Source organism: Pseudophryne corroboree, chromosome 1 (genome assembly GCF_028390025.1).
Source record: "Pseudophryne corroboree isolate aPseCor3 chromosome 1, aPseCor3.hap2, whole genome shotgun sequence".
NCBI lineage: Eukaryota > Metazoa > Chordata > Amphibia > Anura > Myobatrachidae > Pseudophryne > Pseudophryne corroboree.
This window is the reverse complement of record NC_086444.1, coordinates 278,955,326-278,982,817: the sequence shown is the minus strand read 5'-3', so window position 1 is coordinate 278,982,817 and position 27,492 is coordinate 278,955,326. Positions and strand designations below refer to the sequence as shown.

The 27,492-nt window shown below is 46.3% G+C and overlaps 1 protein-coding gene and 1 long non-coding RNA gene across 4 annotated transcripts in view; one reads left to right on the top strand and one right to left on the bottom strand.

Moving 5' to 3' along the window:
• The window catches only part of SUSD2 (sushi domain containing 2), a 384,956-nt gene extending 360,815 nt beyond the window's left edge, over positions 1-24,141 (top strand). For all 3 annotated transcript variants that reach the window (XM_063964306.1, XM_063964301.1, XM_063964300.1), the window contains 2 exons: positions 18,439-18,535; positions 23,425-24,141. In XM_063964306.1, coding sequence (XP_063820376.1) covers positions 18,439-18,535; positions 23,425-23,476 — 149 coding nt within the window. In that variant the 3' untranslated portion in view covers positions 23,477-24,141. The remainder of the gene's footprint in view (positions 1-18,438; positions 18,536-23,424) is intronic.
• LOC135064761 (uncharacterized) overlaps positions 22,625-27,492 on the bottom strand; it is a 246,763-nt gene continuing 241,895 nt past the window's right edge. The window contains exons 2-4 of the long non-coding RNA XR_010251067.1: positions 24,244-24,354; positions 24,132-24,164; positions 22,625-23,115 (exon numbers count right to left, since the gene is read on the bottom strand). This is a non-coding gene — a long non-coding RNA (uncharacterized LOC135064761). The remainder of the gene's footprint in view (positions 23,116-24,131; positions 24,165-24,243; positions 24,355-27,492) is intronic.

The window sequence follows — 27,492 nt, the reverse complement described above, 5'->3', positions numbered from 1 at the left end:
CTTGTCTGGCTCCTCAGTTTAGGTGCATGCAAAACAAATAATAGGGAATCATGGTGCAGACTTCTACAAGTTTATTCAAAAAAACAATATTTTACAATTAAAATGCGTACCACAAATGACCTTCCAGGAAGGCACAGTAAATAGCATGTAAGGGTATTTGTTGAGCTCCCCCCTATAGAGCTGTACCTTCACCAGGTCCTGGGCAGCAAGGGCACCAACGCGTTTCAACCAATCAGGTCTTTGTCAAGGTGTCACTTAAAAATTCCAGCAGCCAGTTCACTAGCAAGGATCGCAGGTGGTACCATTGTCTTTTAACATTTTTAATTTGCATACTAAAAAATTATACAGAGCAACTTCTCTCCTGGCTCACTTCTCCACCCTTTTCACTACCTCATGAATAGACTCATTAAACTTTTGAAAGTACCCTTAGGTATCTAGAAAGGCTCCTACTAAGGGGGCACAACTATGGTGGTCATTCCGAGTTGATCGCTCGCTAGCAGTTTTTAGCATCCGTGTAAATACTATGCCGCCTCCCACTGGGAGTGTATTTTCACTTAGCAGAAGTGCGAACGAAAGGTTCGCAGAGCGGCTACAAAAATCTTTTGTGCAGTTTCAGAGTAGCTCAAAACCTACTCAGCGCTTGCGATCACTTCAGACTATTCAGTTCCTGTTTTGACGTCACGAACACGCCCTGCGTTCGCCCAGCCACGCCTGAGTTTTTCCTGGCATGCCTGCGTTTTTTCGACCACTCCCTGAAAACGGTCAGTTGACACCCAGAAACGCCCTCTTCCTGTCAATCACTCTGCGGCCAGCAGTGCGACTGAAAAGCTTTGCTAGACCTTGTGTGAAACTACATCGTTCGTTGCAATAGTACATCGCGCGTGTGCATTGCGCCGCATACGCATGTGCAGAAGTGCCTTTTTTTTGCCTGATCGCTGTGCAGTGAACGAAAGCAGCTAGCGATCAACTCGGATTGACCCCCTATAGTGGTTGCACAGGGTGCCATTGCTATGTACCCGAAGGTTTAGACGGCCCACCTCTCTGCCCTCAGCTCACATCTTATGGCATTGTGCGGCATAATGCATACTAGGTGCATTACATTGTGACATATGGTTATCTGGGGCACTACAATGTGGTGGTATCTGGTCGTATGGTCGACAGTAGCCATATCAAGCACCAGAACTGAATGTCACATGACCTTCAGGATCCTCCCGAAGCAGATGCTATACTGGGGGCACTGTGACATAATATGAACTAGGGCACTATTATGGGGCATAAAATTAACCACTGCAGAGACAGGTGTCCCGATAGGAGCATTGGAGGTTCCTTCAAAATGTTGCAAAGGGGCCAGCTAAGTAGCAACTGCATAAGCGTTTCTATCATGGGTGCAATGTGTGCAGTGCACCTCAGCCCCTGGGTCCAGGGGGACCCACACAGCACACATTTCACCCATATTGTTTTAATATTCACCTTTCCGGAGTCCCGCAACGTAAATTACAGCCGCAGCAGCCGTGGCAAAAAAAACATATAAAAAATGGCCACTGCGCATGCACAATAGATAATTAGTCTCCGGACCATGGTGGGTGCCGGAGACCTGCGCATGCAGACAAGACTCTGGCACAATGCCGGAGCCGGCGACACTGTGGAGAGGAAGGGCCCCACCCGTCTGCACATGGGCCCCCTCCTCTGTTAAAACACTCCTGAGCAGCTGTGCCCCTGCTTCGATTACTGGGATAGGGCCTTCACTGTTTCTGGTCTTATCTGACCTCCTACACAATTCCCTAGATATTTTATCTCTATCAACACAATTTGGCTGTTGTCAGGTTCAATAATCAGACAAGCATCCTAAATTTGTTCTGAGATTTTAGCAGCAAACAAACACCTCAAATCAGAGGCTGCCAAAACGTCGATCGCGATTTACCGGTAGATCGCGGAGCTCTCACCGGTAGATCGCGAAGCTCTCACCGGTAGATCGCGATCCAAGTGTAACCTGCTGCCTCTGCCCGGAGCGTTCCCAGTGATGCATTGCGCGGGTGACGTCATGAAGTCAGCCGTGCACCCGCGCAATGCGCGATTGAGAACGCGATGTGAGGAGCCTGTGCGCCTGCTGGATCTGGGTTGATCCAGTCAGTGCCAGTGGCAGCAGGACAGCAGCAGCTGCAGGAAGCGGGAGCAGGATCCAGCCAGCGGGGAGACAGCGAGACAGCCAGTGGGGATCCAGCCAGCTAAAGTAAGTATATCTGGCACTGTGGGCACATGGCACTGTGGGGGCATATGTGGCACTGTGGGCACATGGCACTGTGGGGGCATATGTGGCACTGTGGAGGCATATGTGGCACTGTGGGCACATGGCACTGTGGGGTCATATGTGGTACTGTGGGGGTATATCTAACACTGTGGGGGCATATGTGGCACTGTGGGCAAATGGCACTATGGGGGCACATATGGCACTGTGGGGTCATATGTGGTACTGTGGGCATATGTGGCACTGTGGGGGCATATGTGGCACTGTGGGCACATGGCACTGTGGGGGCACATCTGGCACCGTGGGAGCATATGTGGCACTGGAGGCATATCTGGCACTGGGGGGCATATGTGGCACTGTGGGGGTATGTGGCACTGTGGGGTCATAGCTGGTACTGTGGGCACATGGCACTGTGGGGGCATATGTGGCACTGTGGGGGTATGTGGCACTGTGGGGGCATATGTGGCACTGTGGGGGCATATGTGGCACATGGCACTGGGGGCATATCTGGCACTGTGGGCACATGGCACTGTGGGGACATATCTGGCACTGTGGGGGCATATGTGTATCTGGCATGGTGGGGGCATATCTGGTACTGTGGGGGCATATGTGTATCTGGCACTGTGGGGGCATATGTGTTTGAGGTTTTTACCTGTGGGGGGCCAATGAGTGATTTCATGCGAGACAGTCATAACACCCAGTGCAGCAAGGATACGCCCCTTTTTTATACCATGCCCCCTTTTTGTTATACCACACCCCTTTTTGTGGCGCACAAAATTATCCCGCATGAGTAGATCACAAAAGCTTTTCAGCTTTCAAAGTAGATCACCGACTCCAAAAGTCTGGCCACCCCTGCCTCAAATCCTGTAAGAATGTGGTTGGCTAGCCATGAAAAATGGTAGGTGATTTTTCAGTTTATTTTGAAAACTAAAAAAGTCTGATTCGGGTGATTTATGCTGAACACAGGGCCGGCGAAACCTGCTCATCAGAACATGCAAAACAGGGAGCCACCGAGCTGTAGAGGCGCTCTTCCCACTCTGCTACTCTGCTGTTGCTGCCAAGGTACCTGTCAAACTGTATTACAGGCAGCGGCGCCAGCAGCTTGTAACGCGTCTCTTCCAGCATCAACTACTGTACGTCCCTCTCTCCTCCCCCTCCTCCCCGCTGCCTGCACATTTATGACGGCAGTGGCACGAAGCGGCTTGAAGCGGCTCTTATGTCACCAATCCACCCAGAGCTGATCTCCTGTGTAAGTACCACACTCCCCCCCTCCTCTCCTGTGGACATATGTGTAAGGGGCACTACTACTGTGGACATTTTGTGTGGCGCTACTACTGCGGAAGTTATGTTTAAGGGGCACTATTAGTGTGGGCGTTATGTGTGGCACTATTGCTGTAGGCGTTAAGTGTAAGGGGCACTACTACTGTGGGCATTATGTGTGCCACTACTGCTGTAGGTGTTATGTGTAAGGGGCACTTCAGCTGTGAACATTATGTGTATAACAGACACTACTTCAGTGCGTGCTGTCCCTTCATTATGTATGGAAGAGAGGGTGCAAAATTATTGTTTGCAGCGGGGCGCAGAACACCCTAAGCACTGGCCCTGGCTGAACACATTACAATACCTTTTATCTCCCTGTAACATATACTTAAATGAAAGTTATAAACAAAATTATCTCTATCCAACCTTCTAATAGACCTAACAACCTGGTATGTTTGTAGAAAAGTGATCTAATATAATTTGCAGTAGTCCATGCAAAGCTGGGCGGTCTTGTCTCTTGGTGGCCAATACCATGCTGCCAGCTCACAAGCTATGATAAGAAGTTATGTGTCTAACTCTAACATCTTCCTCTCCTTTGTTTTAATGGCATTTTGAAGCTCTCAAGTTACAGCATTCACTAAGGGGTCCCAGAATCGACTTAATGCTTGACTACTGTAGGTGGCCCTTTGCTGGCTTACAGGAAAGGCTGTTGAGCTTTCAGTAATGCCAATTTCTTTGACGTCCTAGTGGATGCTGGGGACTCCGAAAGGACCATGGGGGATAGCGGCTCCGCAGGAGACTGGGCACAAAAGTAAAAGCTTTAAGACTACCTGGTGTGCACTGGCTCCTCCCCCTATGACCCTCCTCCAAGCCTCAGTTAGATTTTTGTGCCCGAACGAGAAGGGTGCATACTAAGGGGCTCTCCTGAGCTGCTTAGAGTAAAAGTTTAAAGTAGGTTTTTTATTTTCAGTGAGACCTGCTGGCAACAGGCTCACTGCACCGAGGGACTAAGGGGAGAAGAAGCGAACTCACCTGCGTGCAGAGTGGATTGGGCTTCTTAGGCTACTGGACATTAGCTCCAGAGGGACGATCACAGGCCCAGCCATGGATGGGTCCCAGAGCCGCGCCGCCGGCCCCCTTACAGAGCCAGAAGACTGTAGAGGTCCGGAAAATCGGCGGCAGAAGACGTCCTGTCTTCAATAAGGTAGCGCACAGCACCGCAGCTGTGCACCATTGCTCTCAGCACACTTCACACTCCGGTCACTGAGGGTGCAGGGCGCTGGGGGGGGGCGCCCTGAGACGCAATAAAAACACCTTATATGGCAAAAAATACATCACATATAGCTCCTGGGCTATATGGATGCATTTAACCCCTGCCAATTTTTCCTTAAAAAAGCGGGAGAAAGGCCGCCGAGAAGGGGGCGGAGCCTATCTCCTCAGCACACTGGCGCCATTTTTTCCTCACAGCTCCGTTGGAGGGAAGCTCCCTGACTCTCCCCTGCAGTCCTGCACTACAGAAACAGGGTAAAACAAGAGAGGGGGGGGGGGGGGGCACTAATTTGGCAGATAAATCTATACAGCAGCTATATAAGGGAAAAACACTTATATAAGGTTATCCCTGTATATATATAGCGCTCTGGTGTGTGCTGGCAAACTCTCCCTCTGTCTCCCCAAAGGGCTAGTGGGGTCCTGTCCTCTATCAGAGCATTCCCTGTGTGTGTACTGTGTGTCGGTACGTTGTGTCGACATGTATGAGGAGGAAAATGGTATGGAGGCGGAGCAATTGCCTGTATTAGTGATGTCACCCCCAAGGGAGTCGACACCTGACTGGATGGTCTTATGGAAGGAATTACGTGATAGTGTCAGCACTTTACAAAAGACTGTTGACGACATGAGACAGCCGGCAAATCAGTTAATACCTGTACAGGCGTCTCAAACACCGTCAGGGGCTCTAAAGCGCCCGTTACCTCAGGTGGTCGACACAGACCCAGACACGGACACTGACTCCAGTGTCGACGGTGAGGAAACAAACGTATTTTCCAGTAGGGCCACACGTTACATGATCACGGCAATGAAGGAGGTTTTGAACATTTCTGATACTACAAGTACCACAAAAAAGGGTATTATGTGGGGTGTGAAAAAACTACCCGTAGTTTTTCCTGAATCAGATGAATTAAATGAGGTGTGTGATGAAGCGTGGGTTTCCCCCGATAAAAAACTGCTAATTTCTAAAAAATTATTGGCATTATACCCTTTCCCGCCAGAGGTTAGGGCGCGTTGGGAAACACCCCCTAGGGTAGATAAGGCGCTCACACGCTTATCAAAACAAGTGGCATTACCGTCTCCTGATACGGCCGCCCTCAAGGAACCAGCTGATAGGAAGCTGGAAAATATCCTAAAAAGTATATACACACATACTGGTATTATACTGCGACCAGCAATCGCCTCAGCCTGGATGTGCAGTGCTGGGGTGGCTTGGTCGGATTCCCTGACTGAAAATATTGATACCCTGGACAGGGACAATATATTATTGACTATAGAGCATTTAAAGGATGCATTTCTATATATGAGAGATGCACAGAGGGATATTTGCACTCTGGCATCAAGAGTAAGTGCGCTGTCCATTTCTGCCAGAAGAGGGTTATGGACGCGACAGTGGTCAGGTGATGCGGATTGCATATGGAAGTATTGCCGTATAAAGGGGAGGAGTTATTTGGGGTCGGTCTATCGGACCTGGTGGCCACGGCAACGGCTGGGAAATCCACCTTTTTACCCCAGGTCACCTCTCAGCAGAAAAAGACACCGTCTTTTCAGGCTCAGTCCTTTCGTCCCCATAAGGGCAAGCGGGCAAAAGGCCACTCGTATCTGCCCCGGGGCAGAGGAAGGGGAAAAAGACTGCAGCAGACAGCCTCTTCCCAGGAACAGAAGCCCTCCCCCGCTTCTGCCAAGTCCTCAGCATGACGCTGGGGCCTTACAAGCGGACTCAGGCACGGTGGGGGCCCGTCTCAAGAATTTCAGCGCGCAGTGGGCTCACTCGCAAGTGGACCCCTGGATCCTGCAGGTAGTATCTCAGGGGTACAAATTGGAATTCGAGACGTCTCCCCCTCGCCGGTTCCTGAAGTCTGCCTTACCAACGTCTCCCCCCGACAGGGAGGCGGTATTGGAAGCCATTCACAAGCTGTATTCCCAGCAGGTGATAATCAAGGTACCCCTCCTACAACAGGGAAAGGGGTATTATTCCACGCTGTTTGTGGTACCGAAGCCGGACGGCTCGGTGAGACCTATTTTAAATCTGAAATCCTTGAACACTTACATACAAAGGTTCAAATTCAAGATGGAATCACTCAGAGCAGTGATAGCGAACCTGGAAGAAGGGGACTATATGGTGTCTCTGGACATCAAGGATGCTTACCTCCATGTCCAAATTTGCCCTTCTCACCAAGGGTACCTCAGGTTTGTGGTACAGAACTGTCACTATCAGTTTCAGACGCTGCCGTTTGGATTGTCCACGGCACCCCGGGTCTTTACCAAGGTAATGGCCGAAATGATGATTCTTCTTCGAAGAAAAGGCGTCTTAATTATTGGACGATCTCCTGATAAGGGCAAGGTCCAGAGAACAGTTAGAGGTCGGAGTAGCACTATCTCAAGTAGTACTACGACAGCACGGATGGATTCTAAATATTCCAAAATCGCAGCTGATTCCGACGACACGTCTGCTGTTCCTAGGGATGATTCTGGACACAGTACAGAAAAAGGTGTTTCTCCCGGAGGAGAAAGCCAGGGAGTTATCCGACCTAGTCAGGAACCTCCTAAAACCAGGCCAAGTGTCAGTGCATCAATGCACAAGGGTCCTGGGAAAAATGTTGGCTTCTTACGAAGCGATTCCATTCGGCAGATTCCACGCAAGAACTTTTCAGTGGGATCTGCTGGACAAATGGTCCGGATCGCATCTTCAAATGCATCAGCGGATAACCCTGTCTCCAAGGACAAGGGTGTCTCTCCTGTGGTGGTTGCAGAGTGCTCATCTTCTAGAGGGCCGCAGATTCGGCATTCAGGACTGGGTCCTGGTGACCACGGATGCCAGCCTGAGAGGCTGGGGAGCAGTCACACAGGGAAGAAATTTCCAGGGCTTGTGGTCAAGCATGGAAACGTCACTTCACATAAATATCCTGGAACTAAGGGCCATTTACAATGCCCTAAGTCAGGCAAGGCCTCTGCTTCAGGGTCAGCCGGTGCTGATCCAGTCGGACAACATCACGGCAGTCGCCCACGTAAACAGACAGGGCGGCACAAGAAGCAGGAGGGCAATGACGGAAGTTGCAAGGATTCTTCGCTGGGCGGAAAATCATGTGATAGCACTGTCAGCAGTGTTCATTCCGGGAGTGGACAACTGGGAAGCAGACTTCCTCAGCAGACACGATCTCCACCCGGGGGAGTGGGGACTTCACCCAGAAGTCTTCCACATGATTGTGAACCGTTGGGAAAAACCAAAGGTGGACATGATGGCGTCCCGCCTCAACAAAAAACTGGACAGATATTGCGCCAGGTCAAGGGACCCTCAGGCAATAGCTGTGGACGCTCTGGTAACACCGTGGGTGTACCAGTCAGTGTATGTGTTCCCTCCTCTGCCTCTCATACCCAAGGTACTGAGAATCATAAGAAGGAGAGGAGTAAGGACTATACTCGTGGCTCCGGATTGGCCAAGAAGGACTTGGTACCCGGAACTTCAAGAGATGCTCACGGAAGACCCGTGACCTCTACCTCTAAGAAAGGACCTGCTCCAGCAGGGACCATGTCTGTTCCAAGACTTACCGCGGCTGCGTTTGACGGCATGGCGGTTGAACGCCGGATCCTGAAGGAAAAAGGCATTCCGGATGAAGTCATCCCTACCCTGATCAAAGCCAGGAAGGATGTAACTGTGCAACATTATCACCGTATTTGGCGTAAATATGTTGCGTGGTGTGAGGCCAGGAAGGCCCCTACAGAGGAATTTCAACTGGGTCGTTTCCTGCATTTCCTGCAAACAGGACTGTCTATGGGCCTAAAATTAGGGTCCATTAAGGTTCAAATTTCGGCCCTGTCAATATTCTTCCAAAAAGAACTAGCTTCAGTTCCTGAAGTTCAGACGTTTGTCAAGGGGGTACTGCATATACAGCCTCCTTTTGTGCCTCCAGTGGCACCTTGGGATCTCAATGTAGTTTTGGGGTTCCTAAAATCACATTGGTTTGAACCACTCACCACTGTGGACTTAAAATATCTCACATGGAAAGTGGTAATGCTGTTAGCCCTGGCCTCAGCCAGGCGTGTCTCAGAATTGGCGGCTTTATCCTATAAAAGCCCTTACCTAATTTTTCATACGGACAGGGCAGAATTGAGGACTCGTCCTCAATTTCTCCCTAAGGTGGTTTCAGCATTTCACTTAAACCAGCCTATTGTGGTGCCTGCGGCTACTAGGGACTTGGAGGATTCCAAGTTGCTGGACGTAGTCAGGGCCCTGAAAATATATGTTTCCAGGACGGCTGGAGTCAGAAAATCTGACTCGCTGTTTATCCTGTATGCACCCAACAAGCTGGGTGCTCCTGCTTCTAAGCAGACTATTGCTCGTTGGATTTGTAGTACAATTCAGCTTGCACATTCTGTGGCAGGCCTGCCACAGCCAAAATCTGTAAAAGCCCATTCCACACGGAAAGTAGGCTCATCTTGGGCGGCTGCCCGAGGGGTCTCGGCTTTACAACTTTGCCGAGCAGCTACTTGGTCAGGGGCAAACACGTTTGCTAAATTCTACAAATTTGATACCCTGGCTGAGGAGGACCTGGAGTTCTCTCATTCGGTGCTGCAGAGTCATCCGCACTCTCCCGCCCATTTGGGAGCTTTGGTATAATCCCCATGGTCCTTTCGGAGTCCCCAGCATCCACTAGGACGTCAGAGAAAATAAGAATTTACTTACCGATAATTCTATTTCTCATAGTCCGTAGTGGATGCTGGGCGCCCATCCCAAGTGCGGATTGTCTGCAATACTTGTACATAGTTATTGTTACAAAAAATCGGGTTATTATTGTTGTGAGCCATCTTTTCAGAGGCTCCTCTGTTATCATGCTGTTAACTGGGTTCAGATCACAAGTTGTACGGTGTGATTGGTGTGGCTGGTATGAGTCTTACCCGGGATTCAAAATCCTTCCTTATTGTGTACGCTCGTCCGGGCACAGTATCCTAACTGAGGCTTGGAGGAGGGTCATAGGGGGAGGAGCCAGTGCACACCAGGTAGTCTTAAAGCTTTTACTTTTGTGCCCAGTCTCCTGCGGAGCCGCTATCCCCCATGGTCCTTTCGGAGTCCCCAGCATCCACTACGGACTATGAGAAATAGAATTATCGGTAAGTAAATTCTTATTATTTTGGCTTTCCAGTTGTCCTTCAGTAAGTGCCGTAACTAGGCATTTTAGCGCTGTGTGCAAGAAACGACAGTGGCGCGCCCCCCCCCATGTAAGATAGGGGCAGTGCGCACCGTAGGCGCGTGAAAAATGTATAGGGGCGTGGCTTCACGGGGAAGGGGCGTGGCCACAAAATAATAGCAATTCATACTACGGTGCACAGTAGTCTACATTATTCAAATTACGCTGCACAGTAGCGCCACTACACCAGGTAGAGCCCCTTTTATACATTACAGCAGACAGCGTCCCCCTTTTTACACATTACAGCAGACAGTCCCCCTTTTTACACATTGCGGCAGCCAGCCCCCTTTTTACACATTGCGGCAGCCAGTCCCCCTTTTCACACATTGCGGCAGCCAGGCCCCCTCTTTACACATTGCGGCAGCCAGTCCCCCTTTTTACACATTGCAGCAGCCAGTCCCCCTTTTTACACATTGCGGCAGCCAGGCCCCTTTTTTACACATTGCGGCAGCCAGTCCCCCTTTTTACACATTGCGGCAGCCAGGACCCCTTTTTACACATTGCGGCAGCAAGGCCCCCTTTTTACACATTGCGGCAGCCAGTCCCCCTTTTTACAGCCAGTCCCCCTTTTTACACATTGCGGCAGCCATCCCCCTTTTTACACATTGCGGCAGCCATCCCCCTTTTTACACATTGCGGCAGACGGTGACCCCCTGAGAGAGAGAGAGAGAGAGAGAGAGAAAGAGAGATGTACTTACCATCTCCCTGCTGGCAGTCAGGCTCCTCGTGCAGCTCCCTCGGTGCAGGCAGTGAGGTGAGAAGGAGGAGGAGGGAGGGGGAGCAGGGAGCCGCAGCAGCGCTCTGTCATTGGTAGTAAGCGCCGCTGCAGCATCCCCCTCTCCTTCCGTATTGGCTGCCCGGCGCTGCTGTGGATGCTGGGATGGAGGAACCGCATCCCAGCATCCACAGCAGCGCCGGGCAGCCAATACAGAAGGAGAGGGGGATGCTGCAGCGGCGCTTACTACCAATGACATAGCGCTGCTGCGGCTCCCTGCTCCCCCTCCTTCCTCCTCCTTCTCCGCTGCCCGGCGCTGATCCTCTTCTCCCTCCACAGCGCGGTGCACGGCACACACAGCAGAGGCGGCATGTAATGAGTCAATTTGACTCATTACATGCCGCTGGCCGTGCGCCCTCAGGGCAACTGCGCTGTGTGCCAAGCCCACTTGGCACACACGTAGTTACGGCCCTGCCTTCAGTAGCTCCCCTATGTGTATAGGCATTACCTCCTGTTCTCCTTTATCTGCTTCAAAGAGGTCCAAGACCATGTAAAATTTTTAACAATCCATCAGAGTGCAACAAATATGGCATATTAATATGGTGTGTTTGGGAACAAAACTAATGGTGAAGGTATAAGTCACAGGAAGTAATACAGTTTTAAAATCCTAGCAATAATACTAAAGTGGCTTCGCACTGATTTATTAAAAGCACTATGATTCAACCAATCAGAGAGGCTTTTCTCATACTCTGAACAATCAGCCCAACCGACAGAAAATTGCCGTAATATGTGGAATCTTATATGTCTCCACATATCTGTATCACTAATTGCATTCTGCCCTGTTTATAAAACAATGCCATTGCCTAAATAAATAAATATTGATAGAATTCTGCACACCAGCAACTGACATGCTTAGGATTGAAATTAGCAAACACTAACCGGATCTGCGCTGATAACTATTAATGATGAATTTGTATATGTGTTCTGCGCTGATCATTATTAATGAGGAATTTGTATGTGTTCTGCGCTGATGACTGTTAATGATGAATTTGTATGTGTTCTGCGCTGATAATTATTAATGATGAATTTGTCAGTGGTCGAAGTGGGGCGGTATACGGCGGTATGGTATACCGCCACTTCTCCTTGTTTTTTTTTATTGCAGCAGCATGCAGGGGACCTGCGTCCCCTACAGGACTCTGCAGCAGACAGCGCTGGGACAGTGTGTCTGTCCCCAGCGCTGGTGGACCGGCAGGACGTGGCAGCGGACAGCGCTGGGATCAAGTGTCTGATCCCAGCGCTGATGAGGCTGCAGAGGCATTTAAAGATTGGCACCATCTATGAGCCAATCGCGGCTCACGGATCGGCGGCCAATCACAGGCGGCCACGCCAATCACAGGCGGCCGCGTCATAGGCCCTGCCCCGTCGTCTGACGTCAGATGCCGCTGGGACGAGGAGGCCAGAAGACGCGCTCCAGGAGGAAGAAAAGTTGGCGCCGCTGGCCAGGACAGGCCAGCAGCAGAAGACAGAAGAGGTGGCGCCGCTGGCCAGGACAGGCCAGTGGCAGAAGACAGAAGAGGCAGCACCACCGGCCAGGACAGGCCAGCGGCAGAAGACAGAAGCTGAGGACCGGAGAGGCCACCAGGGGTGGAAAGGAAAAGAGCTAACAAAGCTCCCCCCTGGTGCCTCTCCCAACAGGATAGGTAGGCCCTCGGTGAGGGCACCTGTAACCTCCCCCCCCCTCCCTAGACCATCAGGGTTCGGGCACTAGGCCCGTGGGCACAATCAGGCTATAGGCCTGTGGCGTAGAAGGTGGGCACTAGGCCCAGGGGATTAATTCAGGCATTAGGCCTGTCCCCATGTAGAGGGCATAAGGCCCTAGTTCAGAGTGGCCCTTTAGGTAAATAAGGTGACCCTGGGCATTAGGCCCAGGTCGCCCAACTGGCCCCATGTTAGGCAGGTGCTAGGCCCGTGGGTGAAGTCAGGGCTCTGGCCTGTACGCAGTTAGGTGGCTCTAGGCCCAGTTAATAAGTGCCCCCCTCAGGTGATTAAGGGTGATCTGGGCGCAAGGCCCAGGTTACTCCAACCTGTCCTTGGGGCAATGTGCCTATAATCCATAGGGGATAGGTAGGGGTCTCACTCTCCTTGTCACTGCTGTCACTCTCTGTCACTGTCCCTATGTCCCTGCTGTCACTCTCCCTCTCCCATAATTGTGGATCATACCGTGTGTCATAATGTGAATTGTGGATCATACCGTGTGTCATAATGTGAATTGTAGATCATACCGTGTGTCATAATGTGAATTGTGGATCATACCGTGTGCTATAATGGAAATTTCGGCTCATTCTTTCAGTGTGCTATAATGTGAATTTCGGCTCATTCAATGTGCTATAATGTGAATATAGCTCATACTGTGTGCTATATTGTGAATTTCGTCTCGTACCGTGTGCTATAATGTGAATTTTGGCTCGTACCGTGTGCTATAATGTGGATTTCAGCTTGTACCGTGTGCTATAATGTGGATTTCAGCTCGTACCGTGTGCTATATTGTGAATATAGCACACGGTACGAGTCGAAATTCACATTATAGCACACGGTACGAGCCGAAAATGTGAATTTCAGCTCGTACCTTGGGGGTAATTCCAAGTTGATCGCAGCAGGAATTTTGTTAGCAGTTGGGAAAAACCATGTGCACTGCAGGGGAGGCAGATTTAACATGTGCAGAGAGAGTTAGATTTGGGTGTGGTGTGTTCAATCTGCAATCTAATTTGCAGTGTAAAAATAAAGCAGCCAGTATTTACCCTGCACAGAAATAAAATAACCCACCCAAATCTAACTCTTTCTGCACATGTTATATCTGCCTCCCCTGCAGTGCACATGGTTTTGCCCAACTGCTAACAAAATTCCTGCTGCGATCAACTTGGAATTACCCCCCATGTGCTATAATGTGAATTTCAGCTCGTACCGTGTGCTATTATGTGAATTTCGGCTCGCACCGTGTGCTATATTGTGAATTTCGGCTCGTACCGTGTGCTATAAGGTGAAAGGGGCACCCGTACTAGATAGTAGAAGGGGTTCTACTACACTGGACACGTCCCCTTTTGAGTGGCCACACCCCCTTTTCTGGAGCGCGTGCGCATAATTGCATCCTTAACGTTTGCATACCGCCACTTCAAAATTTCCACTTCGACCACTGGAATTTGTATGTGTTCTGCACTGATAATTATTACTGATGAATTTGTTTGTGTTCTGCGCTGATAATTATTAATGATGGATATGTATGTGTTCAGTACACCTGTGTATCCACCTCTAACGCCTTTCAGCAATTATTTATATTTTTACATATTTAGGGTGACATTGGAGCTGATAGTGTAGAGGGTGTATATGCCCATAGGGCTCTGGCCACACCCACACAGCACTCATCAAACATCTCTTGTTTTCTCAATAGGCCCTTGAATATTTTCAGCTCCAGGCCCATATGGGCCTTTATCCGGCCCTATATAGATCGCACAGGGTGCCATGGCCACTGTCTGCAGCTGTATTACAAGCGGACTTGCCGTCCGCATGTAATACAGCTGAAAATGTCCCTGCCAAAATGACCAGCCTCTGAGAGGAGACGTGTTTAGAGGTCCTACAGGACCCCTAGTAGCAGGGAATTGACACAGAAGCTCGGAGCAGTACCTGGCAGTTCTGGGACTGTGCTGGCACGCCGGCGGCTCGGGAGGGGGGGGGGGAAATAAGATTGCGTGCACCAGCCACTGACAATGAGCAGTTACTTTATAAGTAAGTAGCCTGTGTGTACCATAATTTGCATGGGCATTACTGTGTGGGGCATATTATGGTGTCAGGGGCATAACAGTGGGGCATAATGTGTAAGGGGCATTATTGCGTGGGGCATAATATAGTGACAGGAGCACAACTGAGGAGTAAGATAGACTTTTCCTGAAAGCCACACCCTTTTATCGAGACCACACCCCTTTATTTTTCTTCACGCCTTCATTGTCCATAAATGCTTTTTTTTTTTACAAATCACTTCCTGGGGGAAGGTGCACATTTTTTAATGTTCTCACTGGGAGCCAGATTGGCTAGAAACGGGCCTGTCTGTAACACTGTACCCTGTTTGGGACAGGTATTTTCCGGAATAGAGACGCTCACACTGTCAGATGAGCTTGTACATTTTTGGATATCAAATCCTCTCCAAAGTTTATTTTAAGGAGCTAATTTTCCAATACATAATTTTATCCAAGTTGATTATCTGAAGGACATTATATATTCCAAATGGATAATATTACTATGTTTATTCTTTTTTTAATGGTCATTTTTTTCTCTTTATATTTTATAAGACATTTTGTACTTAAACATTTGATAATTTTCATTGACATTATTGAAGTACATTATATTATATTATATTATATTGTTGCATACACACCAGACGATTTAAGTTAACGATATAAGGGGCCTACACACGGAGCTATACTAGCTAACGATATGCACTGTATAGTCTACATTGTTAGAAAAACTAGTGCATATCGTTCTGTGTGTATATAACCAACGATGAACGCCCCCGCGGATCGTCATCATTAGAAAAAATCAGACTGTGCGTGCACATAAATGTTGGCTAGATACTTGACTAGATAGTGCATATCATTATGTGTGTACGGTACTTAACGATAAAAGCCAACGATACCGATTTACATCATCATAGCCACTCCATCATTGCTTGGTTCTAGTATAGCCAAAATCGTTCATAGCCAAAATCGCTCCATGTGTATAGTCAATATCATTAGATCTGGACTCCAGGAAGTTCAAGGGAAATCGTTAAGCCAAAATTGCTCCGTTTTTATAAGACAGTAAATATAGATTTTTAAATTCATACTAAAAGCATGCTCTGCTCTTTCTGCCATACAAATTCATCAGCAATAATTATCAGTGCAGATCCCATTAGTATTTTGTTTCTAGTGTTGATTATTTGGGGAATCTTTATACACAGCCCCCCTTGGGTATTCTTGCAGCTATTTTCACATTATTACTTTTATAAAATCTGTATTTCATACTGATATTCAGCACCTAGTTCCTTTTCTGTTCATGCCATGGGATAGGATGTACAGGTGCGCTATAGAAGATCTACAGTAATTTGATAGTCATTAGGTCAACCCCATATGGTCAACCTGCAATAGGTCGACAGAGTCAAAAAGTTGACAGTTAATATAGTGGACGGGTACAAAAGGTTGATAAATGGTTGACACAAAAAAGGCTGACCTAGTTTTTTTTTTTTAAGTTTTGGGGATGTCATTTTGTATGTTTCATTATCTGTGACCACAATCCGTGTAAACATGTATGCTCGGAGGCTCGCTTCACTCAGCACGCTTCGGGAAAGGTGGCTTGCTGTGCTACTGCTGCTTACTTTTCCCTATTGTAGTCCATGTGAATGGTAAATCAAGAAAAAGTTAAAAACTATGTGGGAAAAAACCCCAAAACTTGTGTTGGCCATATGTGTGTCAAATTGTCAATCATTCTCATGTCGACCTTTTGAACCTGTCAACCTTCTACTTTATACCGGTCGACCTTTTGGCCATGTCGCCCTAATGCACGTAGACAACATGGTGTCAACCTACTGACTGTCTGTCTAGTCACTGTCTATCTATACTTTGGAACCCGGATGTACAATAGTAAGTTTATATGATAATTAGATCACTTTGTAGAATGGAGAAATGCCAAAGGTTTTGGTTATGCAGTAGACAAACTATGCTATTAAATGCACACTCCTACCCATAGTCCCCTTTACATTTGCTGTTTTGTTCATGCTAAATTATGTATGGTGCCTTTTAGGAACATTCTATAATATTTTTTTGAGCCATGAGTCCCAGTGCATAGTAATAAGCTATAATGACCAGAACATTAATGGTGGGTGGGTTGCTGAAGATCATTTGCTTTGGGTATTATAAATTATCAATGAACACATTGTAAGACTGTGCTTCATGCTTCTCTAAGAGGATTGGAACATTCTGTTCATGTCTCCTCCCTGGAAAACGCACAGTAATGAAGATGAAGGGGATTAGTAAAGGGGAACAGATATAAGATGAGCCAGTATCTTGATGGAATAACCACTGATTGTGCTTGCTTATATTTCAGTGGCGCAGAACCAGAATGTGAAATGTCTGTAAGTGAAGCTTGCCAAATACTGTACATTTGCCAACGGCCTGCCAAGCAAGTTCAGTTTGTTGAGCTTTGTTGGTTGCTGCCCCCAGCAAAGGATCATGCTGCAATATTAAACAATCTGAATAACATGACACATCGGCAAATGAAAGGCTTCCTCTCTGAAATGTCACACAGTCATTGACTGTTTTAGAAATGCTCAGTCATAGTTAAAGCACATTTCTGATTTGTTTTCTTGTCATGAAGCCATGACCTTAACCTGGTCATTGGTCTTCTAATACAAATATCATTTATTTTACTGTCTTCTGACACCATACAGTAAAATGACCATATTGCTAGGCATGCAACTGTGGCTGTGTTCTAACTTAAAGGATGGCTAGAGCTTTGCCCCTCACTATTTTTCTAACTTACATAATGGATAAATATAGAGAATTGTTGTTGTTTTTTTGTAGATGCTTCTCCCATATAACCTAATAATAGCAGAACAAGAGAGGGAAGTGAGGGGAGAAAGGGTAAAGGTTATCTGTCAACTCCAGCTGCATTAGGTAGATGTTGGAGTCTCTGACTGCTAGTCTCCGGTCATGTGCTGAGAAGCGGGTCCCTTGTAATATCAGATCACCATTTTGCTGACAAGCTTCTTCAGTGTGTTCCCTTGACGGACCCCCTGCTCTCTGGCAGTGCCCGCAGTTCTGTACTGCACGTACTCAAGTCTTCATAAACAAGGTGCCCATCTGTGTAAACAATCGGAAAAATGGCAGTCGCACCATTTTCCTGGTGGTTTCTGTCTGCAGCGACGGCCACCCCGGGACTCTGGAGGGGTAAGTGTAATTATATGGGTGCATGGTGTTCGGTGTGGGCCTCCCTGGACCCAGGTACCCATGTGCACCCTGCACCCATTATAGATACGTCAATGATTATTGCCTACTGCATTGGGGTCATGGGTTGGATTTCTGCATAGAGTTTGCATGCTCACCCCATGTTTTTGTGGGTCTCCTCCAAGTGCTCCAGTTTCCTCCCACATACCATAAAACATACGGTAGGTTAAGTGACCTGACAACCATAGTATACTTACTTACCATAGTATACTTCTGTGTCTGTGTACAGGGAATATGGATTGTAAGCTCCATTGGGACAGAGACCAGGATGATTGACTAAATCTAGTATTCTCTGTATAGCATAGTATAATGTGTGAATGCTATATGAAAAATAAATAAATATCTCCACAGTTTTAAATTAACATTACGCCTATGTACAATAACTCAATTCTCATATTAATGTAATATTTCGTAAAGATGTATTCAAAACCCATCTAAATATTTTAAGTACTAGGACTACTTACTGTGATACAATAGTTGTATGTAATCGAAGGAAAGAGCAATAGGTCACTCCATCCTTCATAATTGACATTGTTGTAATGTGTACTCAGGATCCGATATGTTGGCCCATCGAGCCGATATATTGTCTGGGAAAACATCGCTCAGTGAAGTGTGCACTTGCCAAAGTTTGTGCACAACTATACTTGAGATGGCTACATCTACAGTAACACATAGAAAATAATACATGTTACAATAAGTTTTTCAATCTTCCTATAATAACACTTCTATTTCTACTTTCAGATAATGTTCTGGGCATTGTCCTAGGGTGTGTGCTTGGGTTCCTCACCCTCCTAGTCTTACTCATATTGATTGGACTCCATGAGAAAAAGCACAGCAGGTACGTGTGACGGTTACTCTGCAGCATGAACACTGCTTTTGGTGTCTACACAGTGATAACACATATAACACAAGGCACCCGAACACTCCAGGTTTTAATGATATCCATGCTTGAGCACAGATTATTAAATCAAAACTGAGGTACTAATTAAGTCAACTGTTTTCGAGCATGGGTAGCTTCTGTAATTTCAAAGACTGTGCCTCTCCAAAACTTGATATGTCTCTTCCATAGTCTAAGCCAGGGCAGAATAAATACTGCTCTCTATGACAAGTCATAAAGGTGTTCTACCTACCAGAGTTAAAAAGTAGAAAAGCGTGCAAGGTGTTACATACTGTAGTTACATCCTGTAGCTCCTGGCTCCTCCGTTTCCAGGTCTAAAGCAGTGTGAACTGTGTCATAGGTCTGAGGCTATGACAGGTCAATAACTTCGGCTGTGCGAATACTGCCGTCGTCCAGGGAACCTCAGCCAGTAGCACTACAGCCACCAAGGGACACTCCATCACACACCTTGCAGCCTGTAGAGCTGCCCACAGTGTCTTTAGGATGCTCCTGTCAGTGCTTTACTTCCTAGTGATGGAGGACCCACCCTCTAGGCGTGATGTCATTATGTCATGACTCAGGGGCGTGGCCAGCACAGGCCAGTATAGAGCCCTGCTTCAGTCCTGGGCTATGAGTAGCTTTACATGGACACTATACATGAGTGTGTGCAACTCTTACATTTTCCTCTAAGTTACTAGCTGCTGACCTTTCACCCTAGCTTTAAACTTAAAACAATGTCCAGGCTTAGCCTAATCAGTGGCAATATCTCAGTAGGTGCAGTACACATTATTGCAAATGCTATACAAACTAAGCCAAGACAAGCTCTCATTCACCACAGCCCTATAGTATGTCTATTTATGTGCAAGTCTATTGGCTGCCAGTGAGGAGCAAATTTCTTCTTTTCTAATGATGTGGCGAATTCTGGCTGTTGTATGCTTTGCACTTTGTGTGAAACAGTGTTGGCAGTTGTATTGATCTTCTCAGTATGGCATGTACTCAGTCACAAGTCAAAAATATAGGGCCATACTCTGAGCTTTAGCTATCATTAGTCTTAGTGCTTAAAGTGTGCACCTGCGTTTTCATTTTCCTGCATGGCACTAAAAGTCTCAACATGGAAGCACCTATTATTATGTTTAAAATTAGTGTGTGCAGTCCTCTTGCACCCTTTTTGCACGTAAACTTCTAATACAGATGCATCTACCAATCTTTTCCATGCTTCTTGGCTGCGTACACATACGCACAATTCTGAGCCATCTCAGATACTGTATTTCTCTGTGGCTGCTAACTGGGCATTTCTGGGAGGTAACTGGGCAGCAACAAGGTGCAAGAAAACCATCTTGGTGGTGTGTCAAGGTATGTTGTGCATATACCTTTTCAGATACAAATTCTTACTGATCTTCTGCACCTAGCATGTCATAGTTGGAAGTGCTGATGATATTGATAATCGCTGCCCTCATATACCGAAGATTGGGGTGGTGCGATGGCAGGAAGCATATACATTAGGATGATTCTAACATCGCATTAACATTTTGTTTGCATTTCATTGTCATGCCATTCGCAGTGGGCGGCCGGAGAGGTTATTACATTACACACGTCTGAAAATTATGTCCATAGTCTGTATGTCCTTAACCATGTAAAGGAGCTGAAGCCGTTACACCTGTATTCATATGGTGGCTCATTTACAGTTGGACATGTGTAAAAATAAATTGCTTATGATACAAATTTCCGTACTGCACACGCCCACCAAATATGCACATTCATATGTCTGCATATCATCACACTGACAGCTTTCAGCATATTGGCCATAGGTCACATGCTGAGTTTGGTCCTTTTCCTCCATTTGACAGTGCCCCATTTTGAGTTAGGGGTAGATCCAGCTAAAGGATGCTAATTTACACCTAGACAAACCATGTTGCACAGCAAATGGTGCAAATGAATTGTATTTTTGCACTTTTTAAGGGGGAATTCAATTTGCTGCTGTAGTTTTCTGTGGGCTAATTGAAGCCCCAAAGGCAACCCACATGCAGGGCCGGTTCTAGCCCTTGTGGCGCCCCAGGCAAAAATAGGGGCATGGCTTCATAACGGGGGCATGGTCAATGTGCCCCAAATAGTACTGCCCCCGTTTGTGCCCCCAGTAGTATTGCCCCGTTTGTGCCCCCAGTTGTATTGCCCCAGTTTGTGCCCCCAGTAGTATTGCCCCCGTTTGTGTGGCTTTTAAAAATAAAAAAAATTAATACTTACCATCCCCGTTCCAGATTCCTGACTGCTGCTGCCCGCTGCCCTCTGTCTCCGTCTCTTGCCGCTGGCACCGCTCCTCTGATCTATGGGAGAGACGTCATGACGTCTCTCCCATAGAAACGCATAGACACTAGAGGTCAATCATGACCCCTAGTGTCTATGTGCCGTTCCACAATGCCGGGCGGTGCATCGCGCACCGCACAGCAGTACCGGCATGGGTGGAGGTGGGGGCACCACTAGTAGCGGATCTGGCGGCAGCGCCCTCCGGAAGGCGGCGCCCCGGGCAAAAGTACCATGTGCCCGTACCATGATCCATTACTGCCCACATGCTGCAGTTAATAGGGATTTTTTATTCAGGCTCGAAAAAATAAAAATGCCAGCTAAATAGCCTATTTTTAGGTGCCACAGCCGTAACCATAGGTACATCCGCAAAACCAACTTTCTTTTAGCTCTGCTTTGGCCCCAAGGCCTTCCAGAAAGAGCAGCACTCTCAATGGCACGGCAATGTAATATACGCTTGGTTATGATGGCCCTACATATAATAATTGTTGCTAAAAATAAAAGATATACATGAGTGTGTGCATGCAAAAGAGTGAGGTGCTTAGTAGTCCATCCGTAAGGTCAACCCCAAGATTTCCTGTGTGACACATAAAAAGTAATAGCCCCTAAATATACATCATCAGTACACTTCTAGATTTCTTTTTTTCCCTTTAGTAAACATTTATATATCCATAAATCTCAGCTCAATGTGATTTGAATAAGAATAAAATAAGCCAAAGCAGTAAGAGTGATTAAAGTGTTTAATGCATGTCCTGGGTGCTGTAATCTCTCACAGTGTACTATGTGCATAAAATTCCAGCATCATTACATCAAACCTGGTGATTAAGAACATGCTGCATCCTGGCAAAATATCAAAATATAAATGTGCTCCTTCCTGAGCCCTGGATGACACGGACATCGTTACACGATAATCTTATACTTATCCTGTCATCTTCCTTGCTAGCTTCTCTTGCCAAGTTAAAGCTAAATGCTTAAATATGATAGGTGAGGACCATACGACCTCTGCCTAAATGATCAGCTATTTTTAGAATTTCAAAGAGTAGAATTACTTAATTTTGTAACAAATGTGCCCAGTAAATGCCGTCATTCATTGATAAAGTTAAAAGCTTTGCCAGTAATATCTCATACCTATGAATTAAAGGGCATATGCAGGATGGTCTCCCAGCCTATAGGGAAGGAATCTAAAACTCGTATAAAATGACTGATGTTTGAATGTAGAAATGTAAAAGGAGGTAATTGATATTCTGTTGCTGTGTTCAACACTTGTATTCCCAACTCCTGCGGTTTATACAATGTGACCTCCAGCTACCAAATGGATAGTAACAGAATAATTAGAAGCACTTGCAACTAATTATAGGGTGGTATACATTAAAGAGAATTTCAAAAGACACAATAAAACTACCAGGTGCAATCCTTATCTTGTAAATATATACTTAATTAGGATTTAGTACAAGTAATGCGGTATAACCTGATTATTCCTGCAGGGTAAGAGAATGCCAGCTGTTTCATACCTCTTTCACCCAAGTAGTCTTCCTTTACAGTATATGGTATGTTTTGGGAAAACGCTAAATATACAGAACAACAAAGTTACTCTTCCAGGGTAAATCATAGAAACTATAGGGTAAATGAACTAATGTTTTTTGGGGTTTTGGTTATTTTACCATCATCTTTGGAAACTGAGCATTTACAGTACTAAAGTCAAAACCGACCAAAACCCCATCTTTTGAACACTTTATTACTATATCGGGACTAACAATTGTGGTTTAACATAGTCAACAATAGGAGCCACAGATTTACTAATACTTGGTTTTAAAACCGAGCAAAAAACAACCCGAAAACAATAGACTGCTTGCGGTACTGTAGGTGAGTTTGGGAGAAGCACTGCACAGATCACAGACCTAGCTTTGTTAGGTTAAATACTGTATATGTTTAAATTAAAAAAATAAATGCATGGGCCTCCTTCAAACCAATAATCAGCCCCGGACCTCTTAACTTGGCCTGGTATTAGAAAATAGGGGTTGTCCCACGCCACTATTTCCCAAAATCCATCACCTGGCTGAATCATCGATGGACTTCCTCTGTAGCAGGGAGACACACAGAGTGGGGTTCCCCGCCGTAACAATAGCCAGCCTCAAACTTATCTGCACAGCCATGGAATCCCTTGGAAAGTTGGGACCCTCCAAGAGATAGGGTCCTTCCTCCCAAGGTCGGTTTTGTCATCAGTTTTGTTGCCGGATTTCATTCTAAATGTTAAAACCAAAGAAAACTGAGCGACGTTCATTTAACAAAAGTGACACATAATAAATACCACTTTTTTTAGACACAAGCACACTATCAGTTTCCGTCAATGTTGAAATAAAACCACAACCAACGGTTATTAAATTTATCCCTATGACTTGGTGATTATAATCATATAAAGTATTGCAGCTCTGCAGAGAAATAAGTATATCAATGAAGAAAAGTTTATTTCTTATATTCTACTGAGCAGTTGTAAGAAATGGGGACACACTGTAAGGGTAAATTAGTAATATGTAATATTTCTATATTTGCAGGAAAAAGGAGATCAGCGTTCCTCAGGTGACTTACCAAACTCATGAACTATAGGAGCAGCTTGTGAAGAAATATTCTCAGGAAATGATGAAAGAGACACTGCCTCAGGGCTATATATCATAGAAAGTTTCTAGGGTTCTACATTTCCTACTAGTGACTGACATTCTCGCTTCATAATATATGGTGGATCTCTCTCCTTTGGGATAAAATTCTCATACTTAACTCCGTGTTTCAAGCCCCAAAACTAAAATATCTTTGCATCTACCTCGTATCTAGCCCTCCACATTATGTTATTCTCTGACGGAATCAGTATGATATGCCGGTTGTCGGCATCCCGGCGGTCAGGAGACCGACGTCAGGTTCCTTACAGCCAGAATACCGGTGGCAAGCACAGCGTGTCCCCTCGCAGGCGTGCTGCGCTCCCCACGCTTAAGGCCCGGTTGCGACCTTTGGTCGCCACAGGGTTATATTCCCCTTCGGGTGGTGCCGTGGACAACCATCCGAGTGGCGATTCTGGCCAGCAGTTGGGATTCCGACCGCCGGTATTTCACCGGTTGTCGGGAATCCGGCGTTGGTATCGTGACAGCCGGCAAAATGACTGCCTCCCTCTCAGACTTCAAAAAGGTCTTCGTGTCAGCACATAGCAACCCTAGCAAATCTCATTCCAAACATATGATAAATGTTTCCAGATAAATAAAATGTCTCTTACCAGATCACAACCCTCATACTGTATAGTCATGTCCTGTAGATATGAGAATTATATAGGATCAATATCATTGCCCATTATATAGGAGCCATACCCATCTCTCCAGTCCACAAACCATTTGTCAGCAGTGTGTATAGAAGAATCTTGTCTGTAGTGATGCTAGATAGCTGCTGTGTCTGGATATTTCACATTCATCTGACTATGTCACAGACTGGTGGTGCTAATACTGAAAGGAAAATAATTTATTTTTGTAGGAGAATATTTAATAGTACAAAAATATAATGCAGGCTGAAAACAAGCCTGTGACTTGTATGGATGGGTGTCTTTCATATTGCACTAATATACATTCCCAGCTCTGGTTTTTACCTGCCTGAGCATTCAACAATTGCATGTCTAGCAAACAACTGAATTACATGAAAGCATTTTCACTAAATGATTGTACAACAACACAGAACATTCTAAACACGATAAACGTGATGTATGCAAGGAAACTGCACAATTATGCAATCTATCCACACACATACAGTAATGATATTGGCCCTCATTCCGAGTTGTTCGCTCGCAAGGCGAATGTAGCAGAGTTACACACGCTAAGCCGCCGCCTACTGGGAGTGAATCTTAGCTTCTTAAAATTGCGACCGACGTACGCGCAATATTGCGATTACAAACGAGATAGCAGTTTCTGAGTAGCTTCAGACTTACTCTGCCTGTGCGATCAGTTCAGTGCTTTTCGTTCCTGGCTGACGTCATAAACACACCCAGCGTTCGCCCAGGCACTCCCACCGTTTCTCCGGCCACTCCTGCGTTTTTCCCGGAAACGGTAGCGTTTCCAGCCACACGCCCCTAAAACGCCGTGCATCCGCCCAGTAACACCCATTTCCTGTCAATCACAATGCGAACGTCGGAGCGATGAAAATGCCGTGAGTAAACTTACTTTCTTCATAGTAAAGTTACTTGGCGCAGTCGCAGTGCGAACATTGCGCATGCGCACTAAGAATTCTCACTGCGATGCGATGAAAAACTCAGAGCGAACAACTCGGAATGAGGGCCATAGTTGTTTATAGGGGGTTGGGATACCGGCAGTCAGGATGCTGGCGTTCACAATACAGGACACCAGCAGCCCGGCAGCCTGAAATCCCAACAGGGGCGCTGGAGCTACGTAACCCTAATCCGCCCTCCCCGCAGCCTAACCCTCACCCCCCGCAGGCTAACCCTCACCCCCAGCAGCCTAACTCTCACCCCTCATAGCCTAATCTTAACCCTCCCCCCGCAGCCTAACCCTCCCTGCTGTCTGGATTCTGACTGCCTGGATACCAACTACATCCTATTTAGGGGTACTGACCAATCAAAATAATGAAATTGGATGATCAAATTTCTGAAAAAAATAATTCTATCATATTGTTTCATTCTTTTTGTTTGCAAATATAGTGATATGAATTGTAAAATGTTATCCTATATCACCACACCTTTATAGGGGAGGCATTTGATATGCCGATAGCTAGCATACCAACAACTATTCTGCCTCTTGGGGTGTATCGGGTGCATGCCGACCTTTCATGGGGTGTGGCTCATAGGATCGACCACACTTAGGTCAACAGTCATTAGGTCGACCACTATTGGTGGACAGTTATTAGGTAGACATGGTCACTAGGTCGACATGTACTAGGTTGATATGAGAAAAGGTCGACATGTTTTTTTAAAACTTTTTTTGGGTGTCGTTTTCTTCGTAAAGTGACGGGGAACCCCAATTAGTGCATCGTGTCCTCTCGCATGGCTCACTTTGCTCACCATGCTTCGTTACCACTGAGCTCGTCATAGGTTACCATTCCCAATTGTAGTCCACGTGGATTGTTAAGAATAAAAAAGGTCAAAAAATTAAAAAAACTGTGAAAAACTCATGTCAACCTTTTGTCATGTCGTCCTAGTATATGTTGACCTAGTGACCATGTCGACCTAAAAACCATGTCGACCTAATGACTGCCGACCAATAGTGGTTTACCTACTGACTGTCGACCTAAGTGTGGTCGACCGAAAGACCAGATACTCCCTTTATGGACCTCATTTAGAGTTGGAAATAAGATTGTTATTGGGCTTCTAAAGTGGTAAGCAATGGACGTATGTACGGGTGTGTCACTCCAAATGTGGCCCTGAATTCTTATTTCTCATTATAACAGCTCTTGAGTGTCTCTGTATTTGTACATTTTGATAGACTCACTCACAAGAAGCTAAGGGGGTAATTCAGACCTGATTGCTAGGGTGCGTTTTTTGCATCCCTGCGATCAGGTAGTCGCCGCCTACAGGGGGAAGGGTATGGTGTGTGTGCAGGTGTGCGATCGCTTTTGTAGCAGAACTGCACAAACATAAGTTTGTGCAGTTTCTGCTCAGCCCAGGATTTACTCAGCCGCTGGGATGATCGGGGCTGGAGCTGACGTCAGAATCCCTCCCTCCAAACGCCTGGTCCCTCCTGCGTTTTCCCAGACACTCCTACAAAACAATCTTGCAACCGCCGGTGCGTTCAGATTTTTTGCACCATCCCGTTGCTGACCGATGCTCCCCATTGCTGCAGTCCATCACGCCAGCTCATTGCGGTGCATATGTATGCGCAGTTCAGACCTGATCGCAGACTGTGAGAAAACGCACAGCAGCGATCAGGTCTGAATTACCCCCATAGTTACCATTTATCCACTGTAGAGCCAAAAGATTCTGAGAATCAATATATTAGACATACTGTATGTTTTATGTAACTGAGCACAAGCAAAAAAGAGTTTCATAGCTGTTTTTACCAACAAACACACAATACATTTACAGTAAAGCTGCCCATACACAATGTAATCCATCACCCTGGTGGTTATTTTTGGTCAAACTTTCTCAACATTGTGGTTCCCAAAAAATTGTCGATTGAGTTTTTTTTTTTTTTTGAGAAAAAGTTTTTATTGAATTTTATACTTTTAACAAGATATTCGTAAAGTATATATTACAGGTGTCACACATTGGCACATAACGCAGTTAACAGTTGACTAGCAGTGACAGAATATCTATCCATGTACAACAGCGAGTAAGTGGAGAATCAAACAGATATGTATGCCTATATATGGAAAGCCATCAATAGGTAGTGTTATGCGTCTGGTATGTACCGTAGCTAAGGGCGAAGGAATATCTCTTAGTGGAACAATATAGCTTATAAAAGAGGAGCAGAAAGTAAATTTAACGATAGAAGTAGAAGAGAAAAGAGGCAAGAAGAGAAAAGAAGGGGAGGGAGAGGATTGGGGAGGGAGGTAGGGGAGGGATGGTCGGGCGGTCCCAGCCGCCTGGGCAGTGCGTCATGTTATCCTTAGTTGGATAGGGTATCGTGATGATTCCCATT